Source organism: Diprion similis, chromosome 8 (assembly GCF_021155765.1).
Source record: "Diprion similis isolate iyDipSimi1 chromosome 8, iyDipSimi1.1, whole genome shotgun sequence".
Classification (NCBI taxonomy): domain Eukaryota; kingdom Metazoa; phylum Arthropoda; class Insecta; order Hymenoptera; family Diprionidae; genus Diprion; species Diprion similis.
The window spans coordinates 11,269,489-11,289,545 of record NC_060112.1 but is presented as its reverse complement, the minus strand read 5'-3'; the positions used below and the strand labels follow the sequence as shown (position 1 = coordinate 11,289,545).

General features: G+C 39.3%; 1 protein-coding gene across 1 annotated transcript; it reads right to left on the bottom strand.

Moving 5' to 3' along the window:
- Positions 1 to 11,502: 11,502 nt before the first annotated feature.
- On the bottom strand, positions 11,503 to 18,507 carry LOC124408729 (EH domain-containing protein 3). Its single transcript, XM_046885875.1, has 5 exons — positions 17,476 to 18,507; positions 14,762 to 14,870; positions 13,893 to 14,211; positions 12,775 to 12,945; positions 11,503 to 12,240 (listed from the first exon to the last, which is right to left on the bottom strand). Exons 1-5 carry the CDS (start codon positions 18,273 to 18,275, stop codon positions 12,035 to 12,037), a joined length of 1,605 nt encoding a protein of 534 aa, XP_046741831.1. The 5' UTR covers positions 18,276 to 18,507; the 3' UTR covers positions 11,503 to 12,034.
- Positions 18,508 to 20,057: the final 1,550 nt, after the last annotated feature.

Here is a 20,057-nt window from a genome sequence, read left to right as displayed (position 1 = left end):
TCCCAATACGCTGCGAGCGATAGCTGAAAAGTTACAGCCGAAAAACTCATGATTTTCATCGTCATTTCTCTGCTGCTGGTCTTACGCTCTTTTTGATGTCTTTTCTGAGTTCCTGGGGGTCGAATTACTCTAGAGATGGTCATACGAATCGATTCGGAGACGAAAAATTTCTGGCTCCGAAAATGAGCGAAAAAGTAAGGCTAACCCCTTCGGATTTTTGGCGAAATTCTCGACGATTCTGAAAAGTCCTGCAATCAATTCGTTGAGGCGCTATTCCGACGTAATTTTGCGAGAGGAATCGATTAAGCGCAGTCCCAATACGCTGCGAGCGATAGCTGAAAAGTTACAGCTGAAAAACTCATGATTTTCATCGTCATTTCTCTGCTGCTGGTCCTACGCTCTTTTTGATGTCTTTTTTGAGTTCCTGGGGGTCGAATTACTCCAGTGATGGTCATACGAATCGATTCGGAGACGAAAAATTTCTGGCTCCGAAAATGAGCGAAAAAGTAAGGCTAACCCCTTTGGATTTTTGGCGGAAATTTCGACGATTCTGAAAAGTGCTGGAATCAATTCGTTGAGGCCCCATTCCGACGTAATTTTGCGAGAGGAATCGATTAAGCGCAGTCCCAATACGCTGCGAGCGATAGCTGAAAAGTTACAGCCGAAAAACTCATGATTTTTATTGTCATTTCTCTGCTGCTGGTCCTACGCTCTTTTTGATGTGTTTTCTAAGTTTCTGGGGGTCGAATTACTCTAGTGATGGTCATACAAATCGATTTGTATACGAAAAATTTCCGGCTCCGAAAATGAGCGAAAAAGTAAGGCTAACCCCTTCGGATTTTTGGCGAAAATTTCGACGATTCTGAAAAGTGCTGCAATCAATTCGTTGAGGCCCTATTCCGACGTAATTTTGCGAGAGGAATCGATTAAGCGCAGTCCCAATACGCTGCGAGCGATAGCTGAAAAGTTACAGCCGAGAAACTCATGATTTTCATCGTCATTTCTCTGCTGCTGGTCCTACGCTCTTTTTGATGTGTTTTCTGAGTTCCTCGGGGTCGAATTACTCTAGAAATGGTCATACAAATCGATACGGAGACGAAAAATTTCCGGCTCCGAAAATGAGCGAAAAAGTAAGGCTAACCCCTTTGGATTTTTGGCGAAAATTTCGACGATTCTGAAAAGTGCTGCAATCAATTCGTTGAGGCCCAATTCCGACGTAATTTTGCGAGAGGAATCGATTAAGCGCAGTCCCAATACGCTGCGAGCGATAGCTGAAAAGTTACAGCCGAAAAACTCATGATTTTCATCGTCATTTCTCTGCTGCTGGTCCTACGCTCTTCTTGATGTCTTTTCTGAGTTCCTGGGGGTCGAGTTACTCTAGGGATGGTCATACAAATTGATTCGGAGACGAAAAATTTCTGGCTCCGAAAATGGGCGAAAAAGTAAGGCTAACCCCTTTGGATTTTTGGCGAAAATTTCGACGATTCTGAAAAGTGCTGAAATCAAATCGTTGAGGCCCCATTCCGACGTGATTTTGCGAGAGGAATCGATTAAGCGCAGTTCCAATACGCTGCGAGCGATAGCTGAAAAGTTACAGCCGAAAAACTCATGATTTTCATCGTCATTTCTCTGCTGCTGGTCTTACGCTCTTTTTGATGTCTTTTCTGAGTTCCTGGGGGTCGAATTACTCTAGAGATGGTCATACGAATCGATTCGGAGACGAAAAATTTCTGGCTCCGAAAATGAGCGAAAAAGTAAGGCTAACCCCTTCGGATTTTTGGCGAAATTCCCGACGATTCTGAAAAGTCCTGCAATCAATTCGTTGAGGCGCTATTCCGACGTAATTTTGCGAGAGGAATCGATTAAGCGCAGTCCCAATACGCTGCGAGCGATAGCTGAAAAGTTACAGCTGAAAAACTCATGATTTTCATCGTCATTTCTCTGCTGCTGGTCCTACGCTCTTTTTGATGTCTTTTTTGAGTTCCTGGGGGTCGAATTACTCTAGTGATGGTCATACGAATCGATTCAGAGACGAAAAATTTCTGGCTCCGAAAATGAGCGAAAAAGTAAGGCTAACCCCTTTGGATTTTTGGCGGAAATTTCGACGATTCTGAAAAGTGCTGGAATCAATTCGTTGAGGCCCCATTTCGACGTAATTTTGCGAGAGGAATCGATTAAGCGCAGTTCCAATACGCTGCGAGCGATAGCTGAAAAGTTACAGCCGAAAAACTCTAATTTTCATCGTCATTTCTCTGCTGCTGGTCCTACGCTCTTTTTGATGTGTTTTCTGAGTTCCTCGGGGTCGAATTACTCTAGAAATGGTCATACAAATCGATACGGAGACGAAAAATTTCCGGCTCCGAAAATGAGCGAAAAAGTAATGCTAACCCCTTTGGATTTTTGGCGAAAATTTCGACGATTCTGAAAAGTGCTGCAATCAATTCGTTGAGGCCCAATTCCGACGTAATTTTGCGAGAGGAATCGATTAAGCGCAGTCCCAATACGCTGCGAGCGATAGCTGAAAAGTTACAGCCGAAAAACTCATGATTTTCATCGTCATTTCTCTGCTGCTGGTCCTACGCTCTTTTTGATGTCTTTTCTGAGTTCCTGGGGGTCGAGTTACTCTAGGGATGGTCATACAAATTGATTCGGAGACTAAAAATTTCTGGCTCCGAAAATGGGCGAAAAAGTAAGGCTAACCCCTTTGGATTTTTGGCGAAAATTTCGACGATTCTGAAAAGTGCTGCAATCAATTCGTTGAGGCCCTATTCCGACGTAATTTTGCGAGAGGAATCGATTAAGCGCAGTCCCAATACGCTGCGAGCGATAGCTGAAAAGTTACAGCCGAAAAACTCATGATTTTCATCGTCATTTCTCTGCTGCTGGTCCTACGCTCTTTTTGATGTGTTTTCTGAGTTCCTCGGGGTCGAATTACTCTAGAGATGGTCATACAAATCGATACGGAGACGAAAAATTTCCGGCTCCGAGAATGAGCGAAAAAGTAAGGCTAACCCCTTTGGATTTTTGGCGAAAATTTCGACGATTCTGAAAAGTGCTGCAATCAATTCGTTGAGGCCCTATTCCGACGTAATTTCGCGAGAGGAATCGATTAAGCGCAGTCCCAATACGCTGCGAGCGATAGCTGAAAAGTTACAGCCGAAAAACTCTAATTTTCATCGTCATTTCTCTGCTGCTGGTCCTACGCTCTTTTTGATGTGTTTTCTAAGTTTCTGGGGGTCGAATTACTCTAGAGATGGTCATACAAATCGATTTGTATACGAAAAATTTCCGGCTCCGAAAATGAGCGAAAAAGTAAGGCTAACCCCTTCGGATTTTTGGCGAAAATTTCGACGATTCTGAAAAGTGCTGCAATCAATTCGTTGAGGCCCTATTCCGACGTAATTTTGCGAGAGGAATCGATTAAGCGCAGTCCCAATACGCTGCGAGCGATAGCTGAAAAGTTACAGCCGAAAAACTCATGATTTTCATCGTCATTTCTCTGCTGCTGGTCCTACGCTCTTTTTGATGTGTTTTCTAAGTTTCTGGGGGTCGAATTACTCTAGAGATGGTCATACAAATCGATTCGGAGACGAAAAATTTCCGGCTCCGAAAATGAGCGAAAAAGTAAGGCTAACCCCTTTGGATTTTTGGCGAAAATTTCGACGATTCTGAAAAGTGCTGGAATCAATTCGTTGAGGCCCCATTCCGACGTAATTTTGCGAGAGGAATCGATTAAGCGCAGTCCCAATACGCTGCGAGCGATAGCTGAAAAGTTACAGCCGAAAAACTCATGATTTTTATCGTCATTTCTCTGCTGCTGGTCCTACGCTCTTTTTGATGTGTTTTCTGAGTTCCTCGGGGTCGAATTACTCTAGAGATGGTCATACAAATCGATACGGAGACAAAAAATTTCCGGCTCCGAGAATGAGCGAAAAAGTAAGGCTAACCCCTTTGGATTTTTGGCGAAAATTTCGACGATTCTGAAAAGTGCTGCAACCAATTCGTTGAGGCCCTATTCCGACGTAATTTTGCGAGAGGAATCGATTAAGCGCAGTCCCAATACGCTGCGAGCGATAGCTAAAAAGTTACAGCCGAAAAACTCATGATTTTCATCGTCATTTCTCTGCTGCTGGTCCTACGCTCTTTTTGATGTGTTTTCTGAGTTCCTCGGGGTCGAATTACTCTAGAGATGGTCATACAAATCGATACGGAGACGAAAAATTTCCGGCTCCGAAAATGAGCGAAAAAGTAAGGCTAACCCCTTTGGATTTTTGGCGAAAATTTCGACGATTCTGAAAAGTGCTGCAATCAATTCGTTGAGGCCCTATTCCGACGTAATTTTGCGAGAGGAATCGATTAAGCGCAGTCCCAATACGCTGCGAGCGATAGCTGAAAAGTTACAGCCGAAAAACTCATGATTTTTATCGTCATTTCTCTGCTGCTGGTCCTACGCTCTTTTTGATGTGTTTTCTAAGTTTCTGGGGGTCGAATTACTCTAGAGATGGTCATACAAATCGATTCGTAGACGAAAAATTTCCGGCTCCGAAAATGAGCGAAAAAGTAAGGCTAACCCCTTTGGATTTTTGGCGAAAATTTCGACGATTCTGAAAAGTGCTGCAATCAATTCGTTGAGGCCCTATTCCGACGTAATTTTGCGAGAGGAATCGATTAAGCGCAGTCCCAATACGCTGCGAGCGATAGCTGAAAAGTTACAGCCGAAAAACTCATGATTTTTATCGTCATTTCTCTGCTGCTGGTCCTACGCTCTTTTTGATGTCGTTTCTGAGATCCTGGGGGTCGAGTTACTTCAGGGATGGTCATACAAATCAATTCGGAGACGAAAAATTTCCGGCTCCGAAAATGAGCGAAAAAGTAAGGCTAACCCCTTTGGATTTTTGGCGAAAATTTCGACGATTCTGAAAAGTGCTGCAATCAATTCGTTGAGGCTTCATTCCGACGTAATTTTGCGAGAGGAATCGATTAAGCGCAGTCCCAATACGCTGCGAGCGATAGCTGAAAAGTTACAGCCGAAAAACTCATGATTTTCATCGTCATTTCTCTGCTGCTGGTCCTACGCTCTTTTTGATGTGTTTTCTAAGTTTCTGGGGGTCGAATTACTCTAGAGATGGTCATACAAATCGATTCGGAGACGAAAAATTTCCGGCTCCGAAAATGAGCGAAAAAGTAAGGCTAACCCCTTTGGATTTTTGGCGAAAATTTCGACGATTCTGAAAAGTGCTGCAATCAATTCGTTGAGGCCCTATTCCGTCGTAATTTTGCGAGAGGAATCGATTAAGCGCAGTCCCAATACGCTGCGAGCGATAGCTAAAAAGTTACAGCCGAAAAACTCATGATTTTCATCGTCATTTCTCTGCTGCTGGTCCTACGCTCTTTTTGATGTGTTTTCTGAGTTCCTCGGGGTCGAATAACTCTAGAGATGGTCATACAAATCGATACGGAGACAAAAAATTTCCGGCTCCGAGAATGAGCGAAAAAGTAAGGCTAACCCCTTTGGATTTTTGGCGAAAATTTCGACGATTCTGAAAGGTGCTGCAATCAATTCGTTGAGGCCCTATTCCGACGTAATTTTGCGAGAGGAATCGATTAAGCGCAGTCCCAATACGCTGCGAGCGATAGCTAAAAAGTTACAGCCGAAAAACTCATGATTTTCATCGTCATTTCTCTGCTGCTGGTCCTACGCTCTTTTTGATGTGTTTTCTAAGTTTCTGGGGGTCGAATTACTCTAGAGATGGTCATACAAATCGATTCGGAGACGAAAAATCTCCGGCTCCGAAAATGAGCGAAAAAGTAAGGCTAACCCCTTTGGATTTTTGGCGAAAATTTCGACGATTCTGAAAAGTGCTGCAATCAATTCGTTGAGGCCCTATTCCGACGTAATTTTGCGAGAGGAATCGATTAAGCGCAGTCCCAATACGCTGCGAGCGATAGCTGAAAAGTTACAGCCAAAAAACTCATGATTTTTATCGTCATTTCTCTGCTGCTGGTCCTACGCTCTTTTTGATGTGTTTTCTAAGTTTCTGGGGGTCGAATTACTCTAGAGATGGTCATACAAATCGATTCGTAGACGAAAAATTTCCGGCTCCGAAAATGAGCGAAAAAGTAAGGCTAACCCCTTTGGATTTTTGGCGAAAATTTCGACGATTCTGAAAAGTGCTGCAATCAATTCGTTGAGGCTTCATTCCGACGTAATTTTGCGAGAGGAATCGATTAAGCGCAGTCCCAATACGCTGCGAGCGATAGCTGAAAAGTTACAGCCGAAAAACTCATGATTTTCATCGTCATTTCTCTGCTGCTGGTCCTACGCTCTTTTTGATGTGTTTTCTAAGTTTCTGGGGGTCGAATTACTCTAGAGATGGTCATACAAATCGATTCGGAGACGAAAAATTTCCGGCTCCGAAAATGAGCGAAAAAGTAAGGCTAACCCCTTTGGATTTTTGGCGAAAATTTCGACGATTCTGAAAAGTGCTGCAATCAATTCGTTGAGGCCCTATTCCGTCGTAATTTTGCGAGAGGAATCGATTAAGCGCAGTCCCAATACGCTGCGAGCGATAGCTAAAAAGTTACAGCCGAAAAACTCATGATTTTCATCGTCATTTCTCTGCTGCTGGTCCTACGCTCTTTTTGATGTGTTTTCTGAGTTCCTCGGGGTCGAATAACTCTAGAGATGGTCATACAAATCGATACGGAGACAAAAAATTTCCGGCTCCGAGAATGAGCGAAAAAGTAAGGCTAACCCCTTTGGATTTTTGGCGAAAATTTCGACGATTCTGAAAGGTGCTGCAATCAATTCGTTGAGGCCCTATTCCGACGTAATTTTGCGAGAGGAATCGATTAAGCGCAGTCCCAATACGCTGCGAGCGATAGCTGAAAAGTTACAGCCGAAAAACTCATGATTTTCATCGTCATTTCTCTGCTGCTGGTCCTACGCTCTTTTTGATGTGTTTTCTAAGTTCCTCGGGGTCGAATTACTCTGGAGATGGTCATACAAATCGATTCGGAGATGAAAAATTTCTGGCTCCGAAAATGGGCGAAAAAGTAAGGCTAACCCCTTTGGATTTTTGGCGAAAATTTCGACGATTCTGAAAAGTGCTGCAATCAATTCGTTGAGGCGCTATTCCGACGTAATTTAGCGAGAGGAATCGATTAAGCGCAGTCCCAATACGCTGCGAGCGATAGCTGAAAAGTTACAGCCGAAAAACTCATGATTTTCATCGTCATTTCTCTGCTGCTGGTCCTACGCTCTTTTTGATGTGTTTTCTAAGTTTCTGGGGGTCGAATTACTCTAGAGATGGTCATACAAATCGATTCGGAGACGAAAAATTTCCGGCTCCGAAAATGAGCGAAAAAGTAAGGCTAACCCCTTTGGATTTTTGGCGAAAATTTCGACGATTCTGAAAAGTGCTGCAATCAATTCGTTGAGGCTTCATTCCGACGTAATTTTGCGAGAGGAATCGATTAAGCGCAGTCCCAATACGCTGCGAGCGATAGCTGAAAAGTTACAGCCGAAAAACTCATGATTTTCATCGTCATTTCTCTGCTGCTGGTCCTACGCTCTTTTTGATGTGTTTTCTGAGTTCCTCGGGGTCGAATTACACTAGAGATGGTCATACGAATCGATTCGGAGACGAAAAATTTCTGGCTCCGAAAATGAGCGAGAAAGTAAGGCTAACCCCTTTGGATTTTTGGCGAAAATTTCGACGATTCTGAAAAGTGCTGCAATCAATTCGTTGAGGCCCTATTCCGACGTCATTTTGCGAAAGGAATCGATTAAGCGCAGTCCCAATACGCTGCGAGCGATAGCTGAAAAGTTACCGCCGAAAAACTTATGATTTTCATCGTCATTTCTCTGCTGCTGGTCCTACGCTCTTTTTGATGTGTTTTCTAAGTTTCTGGGGGTGGAATCACTCTAGAGATGATCATACAAATCGATTCGGAGACGAAAAATTTCCGGCTCCGAAAATAAGCGAAAAAGTAAGGCTAACCCCTTCGGATTTTTGGCAAAAATTTCGACGATTCTGAAAAGTGCTGCAATCAATTCGTTGAGGCGCTATTCCGACGTAATTTTGCGAGAGGAATCGATTAAGCGCAGTCCCAATACGCTGCGAGCGATAGCTGAAAAGTTACAGCCGAAAAACTCATGATTTTCATCGCTATTTCTCTGCTGCTGGTCCTACGCTCTTTTTGATGTCTTTTCTGAGTTCTTGGGGGTCGTATTACTCTAGAGATGGTCATACGAATCGATTTGGAGACGAAAAATTTCGGGCTCCGAAAATGAGCGAAAAAGTAAGGCTAACCCCTTTGGATTTTTGGCGAAAATTTTGACGATTCTGAAAAGTGCTGCAATCAATTCGTTGAGGCTCTATTCCGACGTAATTTTGCGAAAGTAATCGATCGAGCGCAGTCCCAATACGCTGCGAGCGATAGCTGAAAAGTTACAGCCGAAAAACTCATGATTTTCATCGTCATTTCTCTGCTGCTGGTCCTACGCTCTTTTTGATGTGTTTTCTAAGTTTCTTGGGGTCGAATTACTCTAGAGATGGTCATACAAATCGATTCGGAGACGAAAAATTTCCGGCTCCGAAAATGAGCGAAAAAGTAAGGCTAACCCCTTTGGATTTTTGGCGAAAATTCCGACGATTCTAAAAAGTGCTGCAATCAATTCGTTGAAGCGCTATTCCGACGTAATTTTGCGAGAGAAATCGATTAAGCGCAGTCCCAATACGCTGCGAGCGATAGCTGAAAAGTTACAGCCGAAAAACTCATGATTTTCATCGTCATTTCTCTGCTGCTGGTTCTACGCTCTTTTTGATGTCTTTTCTGAGTTCCTGGGGGTCGAATTACTTTAGAGATGGTCATACAAATCGATTCGGAGACGAAAAATTTCCGGCTCCGAAAATGAGCGAAAAAGTAAGGCTAACCCCTTCGGATTTTTGGCGAAAATTTCGACGATTCTGAAAAGTGCTGCAATCAATTCGTTGAGGCACTATTCCGACGTAATTTTGCGAGAGGAATCGATTAAGCGCAGTCCCAATACGCTGCGAGCGATAGCTGAAAAGTTACAGCCGAAAAACTCATGATTTTCATCGTCATTTCTCTGCTGCTGGTTCTACGCTCTTTTTGATGTCTTTTCTGAGTTCCTGGGGGTCGAATTACTTTAGAGATGGTCATACAAATCGATTCGGAGACGAAAAATTTCCGGCTCCGAAAATGAGCGAAAAAGTAAGGCTAACCCCTTCGGATTTTTGGCGAAAATTTCGACGATTCTGAAAAGTGCTGCAATCAATTCGTTGAGGCACTATTCCGACGTAATTTTGCGAGAGGAATCGATTAAGCGCAGTCCCAATACGCTGCGAGCGATAGCTGAAAAGTTACAGCCGAAAAACTTGAGCTTCGGACTATACGAGTAACATATTGCGTAGTGCTTTATAGTGTATCATCAAACCTCCATGGCGTGAAATCTAGATACCCAAACATTTTATATAATCTATGTACAATGGACATAAGGAACGCATGGAAGACTTTTCAATAACATAATTTATTCAATTCAATTTATTGTATTTGCTATCATTTCTATAAATTAATTTACAATAGAAGTATTAAAATTTGTTTTTGTTCAGTATTTCCGAGACGATGGTCATTCCGCAGATAGTAAACTCCATTCGAGACATCGGAATTGCAACTGCATTGTATACAATGATGTACTTTCCACGCATGCATACAGCCACACCATGGATATTTATAATTAAGAAAAAAAAAAAATAATAATAATAACAATTTCATGATATTAAATATTTATTTTAAGCACACCAATTGCACAAAATAAATCTTGATCAGTTCTTTGGTAATCCAGTATGGAAATTAATATTATTACCATTTCGTATTATTATTTATCATTATTATTCAATTAATTTGTTTGTTATTTTGTATTTTTATAATAAATTATCTGAATTAGTTTTTCTGCTTCCAATCACATAGAAAAATATACATATCACATTGTAAATGCGTTATATAAAGGCAGTGCTAAGGAAAATTGTGATCGAAGATTGTATCATTATTAGGCATTGATGTTAGTTTTGTTTGCACTTCTAATTGTTGGTATTTTATTTTTGATAAGTCTGCAGCAAATCTCTGTGCAATCAGTAATAAATAAGTGTAGACTTAGCTTATTTTTCTCAATTAGATTTCTCGCGACGATTTTTTATATATAATTAATTAACATCAAAGATAGGTATACATGTCCTGGGAATGATTATTATTTACAAACAATAAGTGCCTATTGTCATTCAAATCCAATCCCAATATTTACAGTAGGTACGTTTTTCTTTCTGCAAATTTCTTTGTTATATATACGTATAATATGTATATAGGTATAAACATTTGCTGTCAAGTCAAATAATTTCATTGACAATAATTCACGATATAAATTTCATATAGATAATATATCATGAAGCAAGAAATTTTGAACAAAAATTTTGCAAGTGGATAATAAGTATTATAATATAATTACTATACATAGTATATATATTATGCAATTATGAATGTAGGTATATACATGTATAAACTGATCGTAAGCTGTTACTACGAATATACATCAGATTAAATCGTATTCATTATTTGTTGGTGTAAAAATCGACCAATGTGCGATCGGTAACAAAACAGTCTAGTTGCTATCGTATGTATTCCAACATTGTGCCCTGGGCTCGCATAACAGTCAGATGATTCAATTAATTTGTCAAATCATACATAGACTTACGTTATAAAGGAACATGCGCAAGCAAATGGACACTTGTATCACTTATAATGATTACATAAATTAAGTTTAATATTATCATTAATTATGTTGTTTGATGTTTAAATAAATATCTAACGAATTTTGACAAAACTGTCTGAATAAATATTGCAGTGTGGATTTAGTGATTTTTGACAGAAATAATCAATCACTTTAAAAGGAGACAGTCAAAGATATTCAATTTCAAACATCATCAATTTCGTTATTTTTTGATAGTTTGAAAATCACGCTAATGCCTCTCAGTATTTAAATTTTACTAGAAATCTCTAGATCAAAATTCGCCGGACACTATGAACTGGGTACAGTAAAATATAATACAGTAGTCAAAGTTACTCTTTATATCTCCAAAAATTAACGATTACACGTGATGAAATTTTCAGAATCCTTGTAGTTATTGAATTTCCTACTGTTTATTTACCGCGTTATAAAAATAATTTTCTTACTGCGTGGAAAAAGTTTTTTTTTTCCTTTTTCGATTTACCAATGACTAAATGGTAATCTTTCTAGTTACGTTTCTTAAATTGTCGTTTATGACATTCAAGTAGGCACAGTAAAACACTAGAGCAGTATTACAAACAAGTACAACTTGCACGAAATAAGCACGAAACTTTCTAAAAATTGGTACAAATTTCACGCCAACCACTCAGATATTTTTAGTTTACAAAAAACTGGCAATAAATATTTCTTACGTGCATTTTTACGCGCCTTTACCGTATACTGACTAAATTAAAAAGAAAACACCCCTGAGAACGGTTGCGTTTGAGAAAACTTCACAAATAATTAGAGTTATCTCAGGTAGTATTACAATTTGTGCGATTTAAAAAAAAAGTGAGTGCAAGTGATCAACGAACGAAGTGGCCTAGTTAACAAAGAAACTCTCATACGCCTGTCGCAAACACGTCTCACGATCACGGTCGAAGTATCGTTACTTTCACTATCATAACAAAAGTGCGAACAAAAAATGTATGAACGTTTTTCTTCATAGACACAAAAGAAAACCGACACTTATATCGCCAAGAAGTCTAGTATTGCGTTTACAATAATGTAGATAGAATGTATTATATATACCATATGCCCTCGTATTTTATTATGTTCACTTGAATGGTGTAAATGATCCTTATCAATTTTAACTGTGATGTGAAGGAAAAAAAATGGAATTGATTGGTCTAGCTGTGTCAAAGTGCGCGTGGCTGGAACAACCTACATCACACACATCCGTCACATTCATAAGTTACGTTTCGAAGGGGGCACCAGATGTTCCGGAAGTTCCGAAGGTATATCATGACCATCTATTTTAACATTGATTAGGTGCATCGCCAGTGCAAATTCATCCGCATCCAGCAAACCATCCTGGTCTATATCAGAAAGCTTCCAAATCTTTCCTAGGACGCTGTTTGGCAGCTTGGATTTGACCATCTCAGATTTAGCAGCTGAAACAAAGTGGATATACATAAGAATCAACAATCTGGAAAACTAAGACTTCTAAATTAGGTCGCGACTTTGGTACCAAGCAATGAAAAAGTATAATAATTTTCATCAGTTACTTATAAAGACGTTCAAAGTCTGTATAAATGAAGCGAGCTTATCACAGCTGCTCAAGTATTACTCTTTGAAGATATTTGTAATAAACTAATCGAAATCCCATACATTGCGCATATTATCCACTGACATGGCTTATTTGCCACCTGATCATGTATTGATAATCATGCAAAAACTGATAAACGATTGAATTTAAACATTTAAATGTCCACTTGTATCGAGATATCTAATATTATACCAATTACAATAACGGAATTTACTGTCAGAGAAATCATTCAAAATGTGGATTTCAAACTTTTCAAAAGGGCAATCTAGTATTCATCATTCGTATTCTTCATTGAACTAGTTTCGTAACCAAAAATATGATTAAGATCTCTAGAAATTATTGAGAGAACAATGTACACAATATGGATTCGAACACTCACCAGCACCAGTAATTTTCCCGTCCATGGGACCAAGACTGTCAAACATCGAGTCCCACTTATAACGTTCCTTATTAACGATCCACTCTGGTTCGCCAGCACCAGCATCAATACCTTCACCTCTCTTGTAGCCAAACGGACTGACCTGATCTTCTACTCCCTCGAAGGCACCACCTGAAAGTAATTAAGCATATATTCAAAACTGTAACTTAGTTGAAACGAATCAATTACATAATGATCATTCTCTCAGTCTATGTAATACAATAAATGAAATATGAGATTGATTGTACATCTGAAGAGAAGAGAATGGGAAATAAAAGTAGATCTCTAATCTTCACGTGTCAGCATTCCGAGAGAATCATCGATAATTGAGAGAAAAAGAGAGTAAATATGGACAGTGTATTTAACAAACTCCATTAGCCCAGATATAACGAATATATGGAACACTGATAGTATTGTCAATTGTTTGCTCAGATGCGTTGGCAACTTTATTAAATGTGAAGTAAATCCATGTCTGAACGTTCTCACTGCACGCATCTCTGGGTTCTAAAGTCCCTCAAGATTCTGGACGATAAATGCAAATACTGTTCGTGTCGTATAATGAAATTGCTCTGAATTGATGTGTGCAAGTTACGTGATTGATAACCAATAAAGAAGTTGGAAGAAAAAAAAAATATTCTGTCAGTTTAGAATCATAATTCATGAATCAGGTTAACTGCTATTTGTCATCGATTACAGCTGTCACTGGGTGTTGAGTAATTTTCTCGGAATATGACAAATTCTTTGATACCCAATCAAGTGTAAATATTACATGGAATAAACGTCACAGATTATTGAATTGCTTTCTGGTCTATCACTCAAGAATTAATTAATTCAGGCGTGTACAATTTCTGTTTGAAATGAACATCATTGCTGGAATGGCATCCACAATTCATTAACATTCTTTTGAGAGACTAATTCTTTCGATAGATGCAAATGCTTTGAAAAAGTAACGGCGACGGTTGCTACATTTACATTGTTTTCTTTAGTTGCAACTATTTGCTAATCGCATGTTCGGTCAATTTATTTTCACCGAATACTAAGCGCACAATATGTAATAATCGATGAATGTGTTTTCTCACCCTTGATCATTGGTTCCGTGGAGGTGGCCATTTCTTCGTGAGGAATCATAGCCATAAGTTTAGCAATATCCTCAGCAAGCATTTTATCCACAATTTCCAGTAGCCTGGGTTTGAGTGGATGGAATTTGGTGAAATCATGATGAGCCAGAGATTCCTGCATTTTTTTCAAATCCGGAAAATCGCCAGGAGATATTTGATGCTCCCTTTGTATCTGGTCATACACTTGACCCAAATTTTTAATAAGGTCCTTCTTTTTTCCATCTTTTCCAAACATTGACGGCATGTCTTTTCGCAATGCACTAATGATGTAAGCGTGAACCTGTGATAATTTCAAAATTGTTAGTATGCATTCAGAACTGAAACAATTTCTGTATTTTTTTTTGGTTTCGCATTTGTACATATCGGTGCAAAAAAAACTGACTTATTATAAAAACTGACTGAAACTTATACATTCTTGAGATAATTGAACATTAAATAATCAACGTCTACGACAACCCGTGTCGTGAGTAAGAGAGATTTCACTGTTCAAATATTGTGTACTATGCTCAGGTATTATGTTATGGTAAAAACTTATCCGATATTCAAGTGTCAGTATCATAATGAGCGGAAAATCGATGTTCAAATGAAAACATTAAGAGAAAATGAGCATCAAGCTAAGATAGCTGACAAAAAGAAGAGTATCTACATATTATTACAAATAAGTACATGCAAGTAATGTTAAGAAGTAAGAAACAACGGAATAGGAATAAGTACGATTATAGTTGATCTTTTAGCTGATATGTGAAGAGAAAGACGACAGTCACTGTCTATTTTTATGATGACCAAGGTCCCGGACAGATTAGAGGTTTCCTTCATTGTTAATTTCTCACCTTAGCTAGGCGAGCACGTTTGATTAGGTCATTAAGTTTTCTAAGCGCAGCATTCCTGGGCAACGATTGCATATCTTTGAACAGATCTTGTTCCTCGTCTTCAAAAAGCCTGGAGAAAGTAATAAGATTTAAATTTTATTTGATTCTTCAAGTATATATGAATCGACGATACTCAAGAGTCTAGTTTGTTATATATTCTTACAATTAGTGGTACAAACAAACATTGCAGACAGTTATACAGCAGCAACATTAAATAATCCTCAAGAGCATAAATAGGAAATTAGTGATTGGCAGCTATAAAGCGTTTTTAATTGCATTTAATACAATAATTCCTTCATCATAGGCGTGAAATGATGCTTCATCTTCGCTAAATAGATCCACATCATTTGAGCTCTAGTAATAATAACGTCAGTTATCTCACCTAGACTGTTATCAGTGAAATAGAAAGTGGAGATATAATATTGTTAGTCAAGCTGACAATGAAACGGTTGAACAGAGGCAATAAACTATCAATGATGACACAATTCATCTACATTTCTGTTTCGGGATAGTATCAATACAGAATACACCGGTTTTTTCAATACTTCTCAACTAGTTTATCCCACATGATTTACTGAATAAAACAGTACAAGGTAATGAATTTCGGATACATGTGCCATGTTACTAAATCCCCAAAGGATGAGGTTTCGATAACTACATGCTTGGCAATCGAACAGGTCTGCAAATGATGTGTAAAACTAAAAGTACAACACATGCACATTAATAAATCATATCTCCAATGGTGACTAAAAATGTATTGATAAAATTCAAAGGCATGATGCCGTGATGGAATTCTAAAAACATTTTTACAATTTCTAGGGAATATACCATAAGTTAAATTGAAGATAAAGATGAAGTGTTTGTATTTACATTAACGAATTAATTATATTTCTTACACGAGCACTCGATGAGTTATCGAATCTTCAAATTTACACATTTTGCAAACATCTTTGGAAATATCCAGAATTTGATTTCATTGTCGGAAAATATACTTCAGGCGCAACGAAACATTTAGCGATCATTTGTAGGCAATCAAACCGTGACAAACAAACAAGACACAGCCTGATGTCAGATATAACGCAGTATTACGTGTCAAGGAAATTAACCGGTATATACTTTTACGGGCAGCGCCAAAACGAGGATATCCGTAACCTACATCAGCTGTACTTACGCAGATATAACTCAACAAAATATAACGATTGTGAACATTGCTAGTTCATTGCCTATTGTTTACTATTTTTTAGATTGCCATGAAAACTCAAAAATCTCTTCAGGAAATGCAACAAAATTTTGTTTTTTATTTTGATAAAAGATAACATTGAGAACAATAGAAGAATGAATTGGAGAGGAAGTGTGTGTGTGTCAGCCAGATGAACCACAGACTTTTTCAACAATTAAATATGAAACACCAAGTGACATTTAATAACAAAGGAGATGAAGGACTAAAATAGTTACTCCGTACTTAACTCGTCTCTATCAATTGAAGTTTGGTACGGTCAATGAGGTGTGTATTGAATTTTGGGAGAGTGAAATTTACCATACATTATAACAACGTGGCTAATCAATTCTCCGGAAGTTCAATTGGCTGATGACCTAGACAAGGTCAATGGTTTAAATTTCCCTCCTAACTTTACAGGGTGAGCGATAGAAGGCAAGATTTTATATTCCGTTACTTTATCAGAGTTTTGAGAAGCAAAATTCAATGCTTTACTAACTTTTATATGAGCAAGTTTTGATGATGTTCTAATGTCACGATTACACGCGTAAGATAGCTAGACACCAGAAAACTTAAATTAAACAATCAGCTTAACCTGAAGGACTGCAAGAATTGTAAATTTGACTTAAGCTACTGTGGAATGTATCATTTGCATGAGTTATGCTTTTTCAGTTGTTGTAAAAACATGCGAGTCAGAAGTGAAGATATTGATTTGAATTGCTGAAACAGCTGCATAACTGCCGTAGTGCGTTATTGTATTATAGCCTCTGGAGTATTCAATGGAACCTGAAAAATTTGGGGTGATCAATTCGTTTTTTATCTTATTTCTTGATAATCATATCTCATCAAGATTTCATTCCGCTGAGCCATTGTAAATTACTCTATTTTATACAGGATAACAATCAGTGTTATCAATCGAGTGAATTGTAAAACCATGAATCGATGATGCATCTCTTATGTTGATGCACACAACTGTAAATAAAACCTGCGAAAATGAAACTGCAATATTTGTAAACTAATATTGCCCCATTTAGGAAAATTATCGTAGTTTACTCGGTAGCTGCAAGGCTTGCGATTGAAACAGGTGCTTATTCTCAATTCACACAAATTTTAATTAAAAAAAACTGCCAGCGAAATCCCATTTTGAACAATAATAACCATAGATCAAGTTACATTGCTCGAGTTAGTATTATTAACATAAAAAATGTTGATATAAAAACATTGTTCTGCAGCTAGAGGATAACTTTGAAAGAGTTAAATTCATAAAATATCAGCTATCGAATGATGATAACGGTTTCCTGAATTTCAGATAAAGTTTTTCTAAAAATGCATTTACATCGTTTCAAACTTTAACCCAACAGCGAATCATCAACTGTTCAAACAAAAATCTACAACATGCTTGATTGACCCAAACCTGGCTTCGATTGAAACCAAAAACCTGCATCAAGCATAACCTCACCTGCGATTAACGTCGTATCTAAGCGGCTGGTCCCAGAAGGAGCCGATATAGACCCTGGCGACTTCGGGTGTCTGCAGAACTTTGCCAAGGGACCACATAAGGGCCCCGTAGACCCGCATGAGCTGCTGATGATCAATCATATCAGCCTTGTTTAGTACGATTCTAATCTTATCATCGTGGCCCCGCAGAGCCTCGATGGACCTCCTGAACTCGTCAGAGATGTCCAACTTGTGGGCATCGAAAAGTAGAATGATCCTGTCGACGCGCTCTGCGAACCACTCGAGCACCCCGGTGAAGTCGTAGCCTCTGTCCACGCGCTGCTTTTCACCGGACAGAATACCAGGGGTGTCGACGATGGATATGCCCTTGAGAACCGGGGAGGCGACCGTCGAGCACTGGAACCGATTGAGGAAGGCGTTCCCAAACTTTGAGAGGGGTCGGAACTGCTTGTTGGGATCGACGACCAAGGCGTTACCAGGAATCACGCCCTCCTTCTCATCGTACATGACGGCAATGAACCGGTCTGTAGTCGGCTCGGGGCCGATCCGGATCCCCGGGAAGTCCCGCTCCAGGAGGTACTTTATGAACGTCGTTTTCCCCGTCGAGTACTGACCGACCAGCAGGATCATCGGCTTCGCATCGAAGTCAGGATCGTCGAGCTGCGGCGAGTGAAAATCGTGGAACTGGTAATGCTGCTCGAGGGGCAGCAGCTTCGACCTGTAGATCTTCTTCAGGCCTTCGGTCACGTTCTCGAAGAGCTCCGCCTTGCCATTGTCCTCGCGATTTAGCCAGCTGAACATATTGGACGCGGTTATGGTTTATGGTCCTTCACTTTGCCACTAATTTCTCCGTGCAACTGTAACACCAATAAATTTATTATCACCGCTTCACCACCCGACCACCGCGCGTTTCACTCTGGACTCTTGACTCTTGACTCTGACTCTACTGTCCGACTGAGTCACCGTTTCGCGTTCACGTCGCCAGTCGCTTCGCTCCACGCACCAACTCGCCAACTTCCAACTTCCAACTTCGGCCAACTTCTGACCGCTGCTGGCTGCGCTTCTTCAACCTTCGAATCGCCGCCGCTGCGGCGCTGCGATCGCAGCTGGTGAAGGGATCGCTCAACTCGCCTACATTTCGATCGCAATAAACTTACTTTGCGTTCCTTATGCGAATTTTTACATACTTATATTCGTGCGTACAATCATACGTCGAATTATGATTCAATTTTTGGAAAGTACTCGAGTCAGGCGGCGCTGATGGGCGTCTCACAAGCGTCAGTAGCACGCCTGGAAGGTCGGGGATACGCCCTCTGATTGGACGCTATTGCGGACCGGAAGTGCTCGGTGCATTCGGGATATCGGCCTTATTCTGAAAGAGTAGATAGTATCTGACACGAGATAATGTTTACGGACTGAGACTGCGATTAGAGACGAACATCCGACACTCGTTTCAGCCCAGCTAATTTGTCCAATTGATACTTATAGTTAAATATTGACGATCGATTATTCTTTTTACACGCGTGCCTGAGATACATTATTTTCATACTTATGCGGTATTCTCGAGACATATTATCGTTGAATGACACAGATATCGCGCTTCTTTTATCTTACCTCCGATGAGTAGATGCTAAGACACAGACTCTAACTGATATTCATCTTCATTCGACGCTACTAATATGAATGTTGATTCATACAAACATAAAGTGGAATTAATTTGTAGGTTTCCAATATTAAATAATTTGTATTTTAAAATAATTTTACAATCAAATCCACTGCACGACTGATAAAATAAATTAAAACAAATATCTGCTCGATACAAGTATATTTGATTGTAAAAACTACATAGTATATGCATTAGGGTGATCCTTGTTTAGTGTGTTGACGAATTTTTGCCGCCCCACTCCCTCAAATCAACTTCAAGTATTTAAAAAAAAATTGCCCAGTTTTGCAAATTTTTACCTCAACTCTAAGATAGTCCGCATTGTGATCGAAGTTTCTTATAAAAATAACATGGGAAAAGTTTTTTTTTCAGTATATATTTTATTGTAAAAGTAATAACGTTCCAAAAAATATTTAACTGCGAGGTTTTAGTGGGCATTAGTGCTACTATCTGACAAAAAAAAAATCTCACCATCGTAACAGCAATCTCGACGAATTGCACGCCCTGGAAATTTCACCTGTTCTTTATTTAAAGAAAGTGCCATTTGTCTAGAGTGCTGATACGGTGATGTTTTTTTTTCCTTTTTATAGTAGCATTAATGCCCATTAAAACCTCGCAGTTACAGATTTTTTGGAACATTCACAATAAAATATATACTGAGAAAAGAAGTTTTTCCCATATTATTTACATAACAAACTGCCATCACAATGTGGACTCTCTTGAAGTTGAGGTAAAAATCGGAAAAAATTAGGTAATTATTTGAATTATTTGAAGTTGATTTAGGTGGGTGGGGGGGTAGCAAAAATTCGTCAACATCCTTAATAAGGACCACCCTAATGTACATACATAGTATCTATAATATTATATGTAACATAGTTAAATATATATTTTAATCACTCTCATTGTACAAGTGTAACAAA

Bases quoted from the DNA above. Each gene is read 5' to 3' on its own strand.
- LOC124408729 (XM_046885875.1), bottom strand. From the start codon at position 18,275: ATGTTCAGCTGGCTAAATCGCGAGGACAATGGCAAGGCGGAGCTCTTC. The intron at 14,871-17,475 runs GTGAGGTTATGC...TACTTTCTCCAG, and splicing joins AGATACGACGTTAATCGCAG to GCTTTTTGAAGACGAGGAAC. The intron at 12,946-13,892 runs GTGAGAAAACAC...AATTACTTTCAG, and splicing joins CACGGAACCAATGATCAAGG to GTGGTGCCTTCGAGGGAGTA.